At 43.4% G+C, this 13,724-nt stretch overlaps 1 protein-coding gene across 1 annotated transcript in view; it reads right to left on the minus strand.

Moving 5' to 3' along the window:
* Positions 1–13,724, minus strand: part of Frmd4b (FERM domain containing 4B) — a 125,826-nt gene that overhangs the window by 90,940 nt on the left and 21,162 nt on the right. Inside the window, exon 4 of the mRNA XM_059258268.1 lies at positions 8,642–8,726. Within this exon, the coding sequence (XP_059114251.1) occupies positions 8,642–8,726 (85 nt within the window). The remainder of the gene's footprint in view (positions 1–8,641; positions 8,727–13,724) is intronic.

The raw sequence follows: 13,724 nt of genomic DNA on the forward strand, positions 1-13,724 counted from the left end.
CAGGTCAAGGTCAAGGTCAAAGTGTACTATGATTTGCATATTTTCCCACACTGCAAACAGAGGCGTGCCATCACCTGCGTTGTTTAATGGAACGGCCACACCGGAAGTGGGGCTTTGTCAAAACCACTACCGGGGTAGATTTTCTTTCTTTTTCTTTCCTAGGGGAAAAAAATTTTAATTTTCCTTGATGTTAAAATTGGAATTTAAAATACCAGAAGAAAAATTAGGAAGACTTCTGGGTTTCTCTAGAGATAAACAGCCATAAACCAATATAGCGCCCATAGGCTCCAAATAAATGCCTGCCAGGAACATGCTCTCCCATATTCTCAGGTCCAGCCATGGCTGAGTTTGGTTTGCACACCAAGGCTTCAAGAACTTTCTTTCTTCTGACTAGGCTGGCACACACTTGTAAACCTACCACTTGGGAGTCTGAGGCAGGATTATAAATTGGAGGCCAGCCTGGGCTACATAATTAGACCTTGTCTCAAATAAACAATCAATAGTTCTCATCTCCTTTTGTTTTTAGAGAGGGTCTCAAGTATCCTAAATTACTCTCACACTCACTATATAGCTGAGCACGACCTTGAGATTCCGATCCTCCTGCCTCCACCTCCCTAGTGTGGCAATTATATTTCTGTTCTCCCAGACCTGGTTTCTGCAGTGCAGGGTATTGAACCCAGGGTCCTGTGCATGGTAGGTAAGTACTCAATCAACTGAGCTACTTATACTAAGCCCACAACCAGTTTTCTATAAGGTGACAACTGATCTTTAATTGACACCTGAAATATTAGGGAAAATTCCAAGGGCAGTTGATTAAAAAAAAATTAGACTGGACATGAAATGTTCTCTCTATAAAACTATTATTATTAATCTTTTTTAACAGGAACAATTTTAGTGCTGGGAGTGGTAGTGCATGCCTTTATTTCCTCCAGAGGCAGATAGATCCCTGTCAATTAAAGGCTAGCTTAGTCTACATAGTAAATTCTAGGCCAGTCAGGGTTATAGAATAAGACCTTGTCTCAAAAGAAAGAAGAAGAAGAAGGAGGAGGAGGAGGAGGAGGAGAAGAGAGGGAGAGGAAGAAGGAGAAGGAGAGGAAGAAGGAGGAGAGGAAGAGGAAGAGGAAGACTTTTATTCTTTGGCAATTGCACATATGTATATAATGTGTCTAGATCATATCCACCTTCAACTACCCCTTTCATTTCCCTGAACATTCTTCAACACATCTCTCTCCCATCTTCAAGCCCTCCCCCCACCCTTTTTTTTTTTTCTGAAACCCACGAAGTCCAATCAGTGCTGCCTACTGGAACTGTTGACTGAGGCATCCCCTTACTTAAGCGACCACAGCTTCAGGAGTTCATGAGCGCCATGGCCATGTCCAGAAGGCAGCATTTCACAGCTCTCCACATCCTCCAGCTCCTGCATTCCCTCTGCCCCTCTTCTGTGGTGTTCCCAGAGCTTCTTGTAGTTGATACAGATGTCCCATTTAGAGTTGAGCACCAATAGTCACTTAATTTCAGCATTTTAATCAGTTAGCTATGTGACTCAGCAATTAATGGCTGCCTACTACTCAAAGAAGCTGCTTCAAAGAAGGTGAGAGCAGAATTAATCTATCTCATTCATCCTTTCACAATGACTATAATTAAAGTTGAACACAGCACAGCTAAGTGTTATCAATAATCCCTATAAAGTGTAAATTATGGTAAATGTAAATGCCTAGATACTGTCGTCATGTATTTTTTTTCCCCTTTGGAAAACTCTGTTTTTGTTTATATCTTTTCTGAGATAGAGTTTCATGTAGCCCAGGCCGGCCTTGAACTCAGTATGGATCAGAGACTGGTCTTGAACTCTTGAGCCTCCTGCATCCATGCCCCAAGTACTATGGTAACAGGCAAGTACCACCACATCTGGCCACCTTTGCTATTTCTTGAGTGCTTAGGAAGTAAGAAATGTTGACCATCGACTCTTCATATTTACCTAATGAACAGTTACGAGCAGTCACTGAACGCCCAAGGTGTGTTCAGCTGTGCACATGTGAATATGCTTTGCGGTAAACAAAAATGAAAAATCTTTATCTCTTCTCCAGACTCTCCTAGATACTCAGAGTCAGAAATGAGGTATTTCTTTCAACACAGCTAAAGGTCACCAATGGCATATTCACAATGCATATGGGCAATGATATTTACAAAACCACTGGAAGCTACCCAGCATTTCAAATGACATATTACTGAAGCTGAATCTGGTGCATATAAACCGACTTTTATATCAGCATGCAGAGCTCCAGCTACTGTATTAAATCTTAGAGTCATATTTCTTATAATGAACTGTGTCAACAGTGTGGCTTTGTATTTGCAAATCAGAGCTCTCTCTGCTGGCTCATTCTCTCCTCTGTGGAAGGGAAAAATAACAAGAGAAGGGAAGCTCTCTGGCAAAGATGAAGAATTGTGTGGGGGTGGTAAGAGTGACTGAGCACATCCTGTCCTACACACTGGAGGGAAGCCTATTCACTCTTAGATCCAGCTGTGAGCCCCAACTCACAAGAGCCGTCAATACTACTGACGCAGTTTTGCCAATAAATAAATCCACCTACACATGATCCACAGCTAAGGCTATGTGTTCATAAAACTTATTTATTCTACAGCCGTGGTTCAGTTGATAGTCCTTATGTCAAGTGTCCTTAAACAATCAGACAGACACTTTGAGAAATTACTTAAAACTGGATGGACAGACAGTTGTTCTGTTCTGTGAACATTCACTTGATTCTGCAACTTCTCTTTTGACTGGCATGGGCCTGCATACTAATTACATAGAAAATATTCACTCTAAATTTCTGTCACTTGATTTAAAAAAAGAACTAACTGAACAATAGCCTCACACACATACATATATAATAGTCAATATTACGTTTTTTAAAAAACTATAAAAGTCTATCTGGGCATGGTGACACAGGCTTGTAATTCCAGCATTTAGGAGACTGAGGCAGGTGGATTTCTGTCAGTTTGAGATGAGTCTGCGCTATATATAGTGAGATCCTATTTCTAAAATAATAGTAAGTATCCTGACTTCTCTGAAAAGGCATAAGAAAACTCCCATTGAGACAGGAACACCTGCAACCGACAGAGGATGATGGTATGAGAGGAAAAGAGTTCTGCTTTGCATTACTCATCCAGACAAGCAGAATTTAGTAAATAAAGCAGCAAGAAAAACATCATGAGTTTAAAACCATAGGCTTTAAATTTTTCTTCTTTTTGTTTGCATTAACAACAGAGTGAACAAGCAGCAGAGAAAGCCATTTTGTTGGAGCATGGTCAGCTAGGCAGTGAAGACATCACACATCCTGTGTTCATCTACACAGGAGGATGACCAGTGTGGTCACAGGACACTTTCTCAACTTAGTAAATGCTGCATTTGGGTATTAGTGTTGACTCACCAGTCAACGCTTGGGGAAACCTGAACCTCAAAAGAAAGGGCTATAGTAAAATTTTGGTGTGGGAACATTTGAAGTTTTTCATAGCGCCAACCAAAGATTCTGCTTCGAATACTTCAGCTTCCAGCCAAGATGGAATAATCTGTCTCTTATCTGAAAAATCCCACCCCACCCCATAAGACAACAAACAACCCCAGCAGTTTTCAAAACACTGAGCAGCGGCAACACAAACAGTGAACCTTGAACAAGTGAAGTCTCACGTTGTCCTTACTGTGGAGGCCTCCGGACTATGAACACAAGGGAACAGAGCAGAAACCTTGAGGTGAGGAGTTGGAGTTGGAAGATGGAAGAACTAAAATGAAAAGAATTTGCAGAACAGAGTGCCAGAGGAGGGGGCGGGGCGCTTGCAGACAAGGAGAGAGGAGCCCAGTGGGTCCTGAGCAGAGGACCAACCACTCTGCATGAAGGATTACCCGAAGTTGGGAACCATAGAAGGAAATTGTGGTAGGTTCTCATATGGGATTGGAAATGGTGCTTGTCGCCATGAGGAAGACTAGCAAGCCTTGAAATTCCTGGGGCACTGGGAAGCAGACCCAGTAAAGTCTGGCCTCAGCAATGGGGAATAGCTGATTTACAGTAAGAGTTCTGCTCTGGGCCTGCCTACCAAATCCTAAAAGCAAGTCTGGAAAAAAAAAACCCAAACTGTATCCTGACAACTAAACTCCATCTGGAAACTAAAGCAAAGGGTAGTTAGGAGTAGACAAAAGCAAGTCACATTCAAAAAGGTAAAATTAGTGACATCCAGGGTGTTGGAGGGATGACTCAGCAGTCAAGAGCACTGGCTGCTCTTGCAGAGGACCCAGGTTCAATTCCCACACCCACATCAGGCAGATCATCATATACGTTTAATTATAAATAAAGTCAAAAAAATTTTAAAGATATGAACATTTAGCATGCAATCACATATCACTGGGCTGGCAAAATGTGGCCTGAAAATGAAATCGATTGAAGCCACCCAGAACTGAGGCATAAATTAGACTATGCAGCCAAGGATATGAAAACAGTTATTACAATTACATTTTATTCAGTCCAAAGTTAAGTAGTCAACCTACTAACCTGTAAAACATGTTTCTAAAAAATCCTTCTAACAATAAACACTGGAACACACCAGATGTGATTCATGAAAGTTAGGTTACAATAGAAGGGTGGAACTAAGGATACAGCAACAGAAACTACGTAAGATCACACACACACACACACACACACACACACACACACACACACGGCTCCCCACCACAACCCTGCATGTACACACAACCAAAACAAACAACAAAACACCCAACCCAACCAAACCAAAATACCCCAAACATAAAAGAAAACAAAGGAGCAACTTAAGCCTCAGAGTCACTTCTAATGGCCTAAAACGAGCTCCTGAGATTGTGGCCACACTGTCATATGGGGTAACGTGACTTGTGGGGTTTGAAAAAAAATTTTGGCAACAGTAAAAGTTTTCTGCAATGTGCCACAACCAAAGCCTGATTGATAATCACAGGTGCTTGTCTGTGTGGTATCACTGCACATCACCGCAGGCTCAGTTCTGCACACACAACATGCATACTTCACCCTGTGCACACCTTACATAACAACACGCCAGCTAACAATGTCTGAAAGTGGATAACCCACGGTGAACAGCGGAGTGTGGGAACTGCAGTGTTTTTACTGTACGTACAAACTTGTCTCCTCTTACAGAAGAGTAATGACTTTACTACGGAGAACAAAGACTTCTAATATTTTCCTACCATGATTCCTTGGTGCATAAGTATCTTTCGATGGTATTGTATTAGAACACTTGATTTTAAAAATTACTATATGAGTTGTTAGCTTTCATAAAAAATAGTTCAGTGGATTTCTACTTGGGATTAGGACCAAACTTCCAATAATTTCTCAAATAGCTCTAAACACATTTCTGGCATTTGCATTTCATAGTTGCATGAAACAGTGTTCTCAGTATTGACAATTATAAAATCAAATATTAATCAACTATGAAAAATGTTCAAGATTTGTTACATCCTGCAGTGTAGTGTCTAATACTCAGCTAAGACTGAATTCTGTGTGTAAAAATCAACAAACACATCCATCTCATTAATAATATGCAAATTTACTTTAATCTTTTAAAAAATAGTAAAGTATGTGTATACCAAAGAATTGTTTTAAAATAAAATTCTATATGATTTGTTATCAATAATCTCTATACCCATTTTATACACCTAGATATCTGGAGTCACATAAAAAAGGTCACAAGGAGATTATTGGTCACCAAGCTCAGCCAAGTTGGTGAGTTCCAGGTCCTAATGAGAAACTGTGTCTCAAAATACAAGGTGAAGTTCCTGGAAAGACACCCAAGGTTGACCTCTGATCTCCGTCTGCACATGCACACACATGCACTAGCACCAGCATACATATGACCAACACACACCTAAACACACACAAAGACTTTACCCCCATACACCCCTTTCTAAATTTAATATAAACAATAAACCTAAAAAACCAAGACACTTAAGTCATTTGGCACACTAAGAAGGTATTGTTATGCAGCACGAATTGCTGAACAGTCTTATTAACAAAAAACCCAGAGCCAGATATTGGAGTGAATTCTGAAAGTTCAGAGAAGCAGAACAAGCCACAGCCAACCTCACTTTACTGACCCCTCAGCCAGTTCTGTTTCCATGAATCCTCAGACTGAAAACCTCGGAGTCCTCACCCAGAAGGGATCTCAGCTGAACTGCTGCTAAAAAGGCTTAAAGCTTAAAAGCCTCTAGTTCCCAGTCCTCACGCCTTGTATACCTTTCTGCTTCCTACCATCACTTCCTGGGATTAAAGGCGTGTGTCCTGCCCAAGCAAAGACACGAGATCTCAATTGCTAGAATTAAAGGTGTGTGCCACCACGCCTGGCTCTGTTCCTAGTGTGGCCTTGAACTGGCTGGAATGCTAGGATTAAGGGCATGTGCCACCACTGTCTGGCCTCTCTGTCTAATCTAGTGGCTGTTCTGTTCTCTGACCCCAGATAAGTTTATTAGGGTGCACAATATATTGGGGGACACAATATGTCACCACCTTGTTATAATCAAACTGCTCACAGTGGAAACACGGAAAAGCAGCAAGAGAAAAAAATGCACACCACACACTGAGCCACAGGGACTGGTGTGACAGCCGACTACCCAGCAGCGACCCAAGCAAAATCCAAGTAAATCACTATCTCCATAGAAATAAAAAACTGCCAACATACAATTTTATAGCCAATGAACTATCTTTCAAAAACTGAAGACAGACAGGGGGATGAGGCAGGGGTGGGGTGCTGGCCCATGACTTTCATCCCAGCACTCGGGAGGCAGGGGCAGCAGATCTCTGTGAGTTGGAGGCCAACCTGGTCTAGAGTGAGTTCCTGGACAGCCAGGGCTATAAAGAGAAACCTTGTCACAAAAAAACCAAAAACCGACCAACCAACCAACCAAACAAACAAACAAACAAACAACCAATCAATCAATCAATCAAACAAACAAACAAAAATCCCAAAGACAAAGGCCAGTACTTTCAGAAAGAAGCTAAGAGAATAAGTTACCAGCAGATTCTCGTACTATAGGAAATGTTACCCAGTGTATTTCAGGTAGAAGAAAAATTAAATCAGGCAGAAAAGAATGAAGACAAACAGAAGTGGGGGCTGCACTGATAAATACGTTTTATAGCATTTTCATATCTTTTGAAGGTGATCGAAAGTTCACACAAAGTAGCAATGTTCCCAGCATACAGCAGCCAAAAGGGAGGCAAGATGGAAACCACCTACATGAAGAGATCGGAGAGTCTCACATATGTGTGAGATGCACACTGTGAACTCTAAAGCAATCATGAAAACAGCCAAACAAAGATTCAGCGTGAATCCAACAAAGGAGGTAAAATGAAATCATAAAACACTCAATCAAAGTCTGGGGAGACCGTGAATCCCTTGACATGCAAGTACTGATCCTCAGAACTCACAAAAAGCCGGGCACAGTCGTGTGTGTGTGTGTGTGTGTGTGTGTGTGTGTGTGTGTGTGTGTGTGTGTGTGTAATTCCAGAGCTTACATGCGATGGGAAGGTAGAGTACCTGGACCCCGAAGGGTGAGCTAGCCTGGTGAACATGGTCTTCAACAAGGTAGAAGGTGAGGACCAGTACCCAAGGATGTCCTCTGATGTTAGCACATGTGCTATGGCAGGCATGAACTGTCACTCACACATGTACAGATACAGACGTCACACCACACACACACACACACACACACACACACACACACACACACACATCAAAAGAAGTCAGAAAAAAGTAAAAAAAATAGGAAGGTGACAGACTTACATCCACTCCTGTAATTAATCATAGTATATGTGAACAGAATAAATACACCAGTTCACGAGGCCCAGTGAGATGGCTCAGGACAGTCTTGAGTTTTATCTGTGATTCATGTAAAAATGGTGAGAACAGACTCCTCTCCTGAAAGTTGCCTTCTGACCTCCACATGTGTGCTGTGGCATGTGCAACCCTGCACCTCAACACACACATACAAATACATAAAAGTAAGAAAAGAAAAAGAGCCTGCGCTGCAAAGCAAGACTGCCTCGAAACCCAACCAGCCAAACCCCCAGGCTCGTACTCACACCGTACAAAAGCGAAGCAAAGCAGAGCAAACCAAACTTTGTACAGGCAGTTCGACTTGGCTGCAACACCGGCCTGGATCGTCCCCACCCCCAACCCCCCAAAATGCATGTTTACTGAATTTTATAAAAGCAACCTGTCCTTGATTGATAGACACAAAATAAACAAAGACCATCCCCGCTGGCCCATGCGTAAAGGGAACTGACCTGGGGAAAGCACCCTGGTGCTGAGCTGCTTCCTTGGAGCTGAGGTGGGAGAGGCTTCCCACAACCTACTGGACCCATCTTTCTGTCTTTCTCGGTCATTCCATGTGGATGGAGCCTCAGCTACCTTTGAAGCGGTGACTGAGTGGAGGTGTGGCCGTCAGCCCACCATTCAGCATGTGAAGAGGGGCTGGGGAGGGGTAAGCTGAGGAGTGGTGGGTTGGTTGGGTTTGCAGAGGGAGACTGTATTCTTTCTTTAGTTTAGATGTGAAAAGACAGGCAAGACCTCGCAGGGGGAAATACTCCATGAACACAAACAAGTGCCTTACCTTGTGTACACAGGCCTTTGCATTCAGGAAAAACAGTTCCACCGTGTTCTTATCCTTTAGAAAGGATATGCTCTCGATGTAGAACCTGAAAGACAGTACAGGACTTTGTTTCCTCAGACTGAACTTCCTTCTCTTGGTATGATTTTGTTTCCTCAGAGACAATGTTAAGGAGCCCTATGGCTCTGCTCTTGTTTCCACGCTGCACACCACCTCAGGGCTCACACACAGATGGAACTGCCTACGGAACATGACTGTGTAGGATGGGAGACTCGACATGGGTCCACCTGCAAACACTCTGTGTGGCTCATTCTCTGACCCATGTGCTGGGAGCTCAGAAAGCCTCAGACACCTTCAGCACAGAGCTCAGGTAGGAGCCCAGAGCCAAATGCATCAGTGACCTACTGAGCAGGTAGGGCGTCTCTGAACCTCAAGGCATGCTGCTGGCCCAGTGGTTCTCAGAGTTGGGGTGAGTGGGGGCCTCCAGGCCCCGTTCCTTCCCTTTCTAGGAGGAGCTAGAGTTTCCCTTGGCTGGAAGCCAAGCTCCCCAAAGCTGTTAGTGTTGGTCTTTTCTCATGTAAATCAGGAGATTCAGGGCCTCAGTCCTCGTGCCCGCTCTACAGATTTTTCTTGTACAGTTTGTGAGCCTACAGAGTCGAAATTGCTTTTTCATCAGGGGAGCTCTGACAGCTTTGAGGTGGGAAGGGAGGGAAGCTGAGTGGGTCAGCCAGTTCCCACCACCACAGGGTGCTGAAGCTGGCCGCAGAGGACCGGGCGCTCGGTGCTGAGTCCAGACAAATCCGAGTCTCTGCATTTTTCTGAGCTCTCGAAACTTGTTGTTAAATAATACACGAGAGGACTCACTCTCGTAGGACAACTCACACAGCTCGGATCCTCAAAAAGAACTTGCTCTCACATGGGTGAGAAGCAAAACACAAGAGGGCCGTGGTAGGGGGATGAGTATCCTCAGGCGTGCGAAGCCATGATGGGGGTTGGGCGTTCGTCCCTGTTCTTCTTCATTGTTTAATGAAATATGTGAGCCAGGAATGCAGCTGAAAAGGCTAGTAAAGGAATTCATCACAGAAATGTTGTTAAGATGGTTGGAAAATGCCACCTCTGTGTGTTGACTTGTCAAGGGAGGCTCCAGGAGGAGAATAAATCTGGGATATTTTTACTTAAAAGGGTTTAGCTCACTGCTAAGTGAGATTAATGAAGACTGGGGAGGCTTGGGTTTTGAGAAGTATGAAGGCAGGAAAGGTAATGAGGGACTTATAGGAAAACAGGCTTTTGAGTAAGAAAAATCTAGAATGTCACCTCTCTTGTTTATTACGTGTATGGTGTTGGGCAAGTTATTCATTGTGTCTTTATCAAAGTAGGTGTCATGATTGCACTTTTAATTTTGGAGAGTTGAAATTAGATACGAAGTGTAAAATGTTTTAAAAAAAATCTTACAATTGCTAAGAAAATCTCTCTCCTGTCCTCACTGAATTCCTGTAGAGCAGTGGTTCTCAAGCTTCCTAATGCTGGGACCCTTTAATACAGTTCCTCATGTCGTGGTGACCCCCAACCATAAAAAATTATTTTCATTGCTACCTCATAACTGTAATCTGGCTACTGTTATGAATCGTAATGTAGATATTTGATATGGAGATAGTCTTAGGCAACCTCCAGCAAAGGGGTCATGACCCACAGGTTGAGAACCACTGCTGTATAACGAGACTAAAGTCACTATGATTTATCGAAACTAGATCCTTGTGTATAAGGTGAAGCCACTGATACTTCTCCAGGAGGGCTGGCTCTCATGTGATTGTGAGACACATAACAAATGAGGTGCCCAGTACAATGCCCACATACAGTAGGAACCCAGCAAATTCTAGTCATTGAGGCTCAGCGAAACCTTACTTCATTAAACAGGCTTGAAGGGTGTGATAGAATTTGAACTATATCTGGAGATCAAGAGGACACAAGATTCTGCTGAGCAAAAGAATAAATCCAGGAGATACACACGCGGTGGTTAAACGGAGCCTTCTTTGGACAGTGTGATAAACAGTTTTGGAATTTGACCTTCACCGGGACAACATTCATGATATTTTGGGTGTTCTCACGTTGCTTTAGTTTGTTTTATCCTGATCAGAGCTCTGAGGAAGAGAGAGTGCTACCCAGCAGAGCCTTCTCATTGTATGAAAACACGGGCGAGTGGGAGAGGCCGGATAAGACGGTCTCATAGGAGGCTGAGAGAGGCAGAAAACGGAATCCACAGGAAGTGAGGAGGGGCGTGGACAGGGGAGGAAACAGCAGGAGCTGGAGAGGGTGGCCTAGTCATTGTGGTGGTGGATATCAGGGAGAGGAGCGCCGGAGGGTGGCTGCTGCTGTGAGGCTGAGATGAACAGCTCTGTCCCTAATCTCTTTCAGCCAGGTGGTGGTGCTCATTTGTTCCCTACTGTCCTTTTTTATCTTTGTTTGTTTTGTTTTGAAACTGGCTCTCACCGTGAATCCCCGGTTGGCATGCCACTTGCTATGTAGGCCATGCTGGCCTCGAACTCACGATAGAGATCTGCCTGCCTCTGCCTCTGGAGACTGAGAACAAAGGCTTGCTTGTACCACCACACCAGGCTCCTTTGTATTATTATTATTATTATTATTATTATTATTATTATTATTATTATTTTTAATCTCTGATTCTATCTATGGAGATAACCCAAGCAGGTTTCCAGTAAGAGACTGAAGGGCAGCGTCAGGATCCCGGCTGTTGACTGGGCTCCTGCTTGTGTGCTGAGGTGCGCTCAGGGTTCCCATGCCTTCTATGTAACAGTCACAATCTCACCTCTGCCTTCATCCTTTCACAGACACAGCCATGGGGCTTCAGAGCTCTGCTTGCACAACAAGGTAGGTCTGACTTGGGCTCCTTTGACTCTGCCGAGAATGCTGTTAACCAGATCCTCTTTTTGGCTGTCTTTCTGAGGTGCTGAGCCAGCATTTGTAACCGGAAGCTAAGCCCTCAGTAATGGCGGCCATCTCAGTTATGTTAATAAACACGAAGGGAAACAAGACTAGTGTAATCAGTAGTGCATTGACACGTATGGACATATGTTTTCTCTGTGCTTTCAAAAGAGCAGAGCCAGAACCTGTAGGCAACAGCTAGCAGATGGTAGATCTTAGACTAATGTATAATGTTGGAGCTGTCCAGAGAGAGCTGCCCTCCCAGGGCAGGGATCTCCTAGCCCAGCGTCCCCAGGTCACACCGATAGAACCACAAGCCTGTTCTCCACCCCAAGATTCTATGTTCTATTCCTCCTTTACTTTTTAAATCCCCACTCTGTATTCAATAGATATTTGCTGTCCAGAACATTCATTTTGTAAATTGTTGAGAGTACAGCAATGAATACAGTTCATTCACTGTCAACAGACCATCAGTCAATCAAACTAATCATGGGTGTACATGACTTTATATAGAACTAGAAATTATTCATTTATCAAACATTGAATACCTGACTGGCACCAGACATTGAGAAAGATGATGGGGGAATCAGGGACAATAATGGCAGTATTGGTGAAGACAGTAAACTGTTTATCTAAAGCCCTCTATGAGCTTTAGATAAATTTATGGGCAAGAATTCTCCATATCATTTTATCTCCATTTTCAGGTTGAAGAGAATTGGAGAAAGTAAATGCCAAATACAAATGTTCAGATCTGTCTATAGAATCGACGACTGAGGGACAACCCGTTGGGCTCAAACGGTTTTCAACTATATCACACCATTCTCATATAAAGACCTGAAGATGAACAGGCTTTCCTTCAAAGACCATGCATCATAAAGGAAAGGCAGCATACATAGCCACAACAGAATGTGCTGGATTACTATTATGCAGGGCTATTGTCTCTCTGAACTATTTCAGTGAGTACCTCTCGTAGAATAGAATCGTACCAAAGCCTTAAGTGCAATGGATTTTCACACTAACAAGTTCATAATAATTCCCTCACTCTATTTAAAATCCAATTCTCATTCAGATTTTCCCTCGGTCTCCAGCACTTTCTGTTTAAATTCCATGTCTGAATCAATAACACCGCATCGATTGGCGGTGGGAATCACATGGGCAAAGCCAGAAGGCTGATGACTCGATATAAATGGGTGAGGCTCAGCAAAGACTACCCTTGGAGGACAGGGGAGTACACTCCAACGTACAGGCATGTGGCCCAGGCTAGACCAGGCCAGTCCTTTCACTGTGGAATTTAGCACTGGTAGAATGACATACAATAAAAGCGCCTGGATCTTTCTTGTCCTGTTGGTAGCATCCTAATGCATTCCTGCTCTCCAGAGTCACCAAAACCCTGTCTCCTCTGAGGCTTCGTTAGATTCATTTTCCTGCAATGGTTTTTCTTTCTATGTTAGTTGCAGTTGGAACCCATTTTCTGGCAACCAAAGAATCTAATTAAGTACTAGCAGCAATATACAGCGTTCTTCAACAGACATCATTTTTTTTTTCTTTATCAGTAAAACTAGATACAGTAGGAAGCAAATCCTGAACCCATCCTGCAAATGAAAAGGCTGAAGAACAGAGATACGATGCTCTCCTCTCTTGGCCACAGAGGTAGAAAGTTGTGGAGGCACGATTCAAACTGAGTTGAGTAGACTTCCTAGTTTATGTCTCAAGCAAATGCGATATAATTCTTTCCTACAGTAACAATCTCAATGAAATATACTATGAACACAGTGTCGTGGGAGCCTACAAGAGGGATGCAATTAACTCAATTGATAAATAAGAGGGAGTGTGCTGCCAAAATGGAATCCATCACCTAAGTGCCACGGGATAGGGGGCATTTGAGCTGAGTCTTAAAGAATGTATGAGGTCAGCAGGTGACAGTGGCAGGAAGGTCATTCCAGGCAGAGGACATATCAACCCACACAGTTCTTGTGCCAGGCTTTGAGAACTGAAGGACCTACATTGCTGGTGGCCCAGCACCAGATCTATCTGGAGCTCTTCCAGCTGTGAACAGATCCCTCCATACCAGACACTGGGCTCATCTCTGATGCCCAGGCCCCTGACTGAATCCTAGGTCCAGCAAACAAGCCCCTATCCTATTTCT

This window comes from Peromyscus eremicus, chromosome 3 (genome assembly GCF_949786415.1).
Source record: "Peromyscus eremicus chromosome 3, PerEre_H2_v1, whole genome shotgun sequence".
NCBI classification, from domain to species: Eukaryota; Metazoa; Chordata; class Mammalia; order Rodentia; family Cricetidae; genus Peromyscus; species Peromyscus eremicus.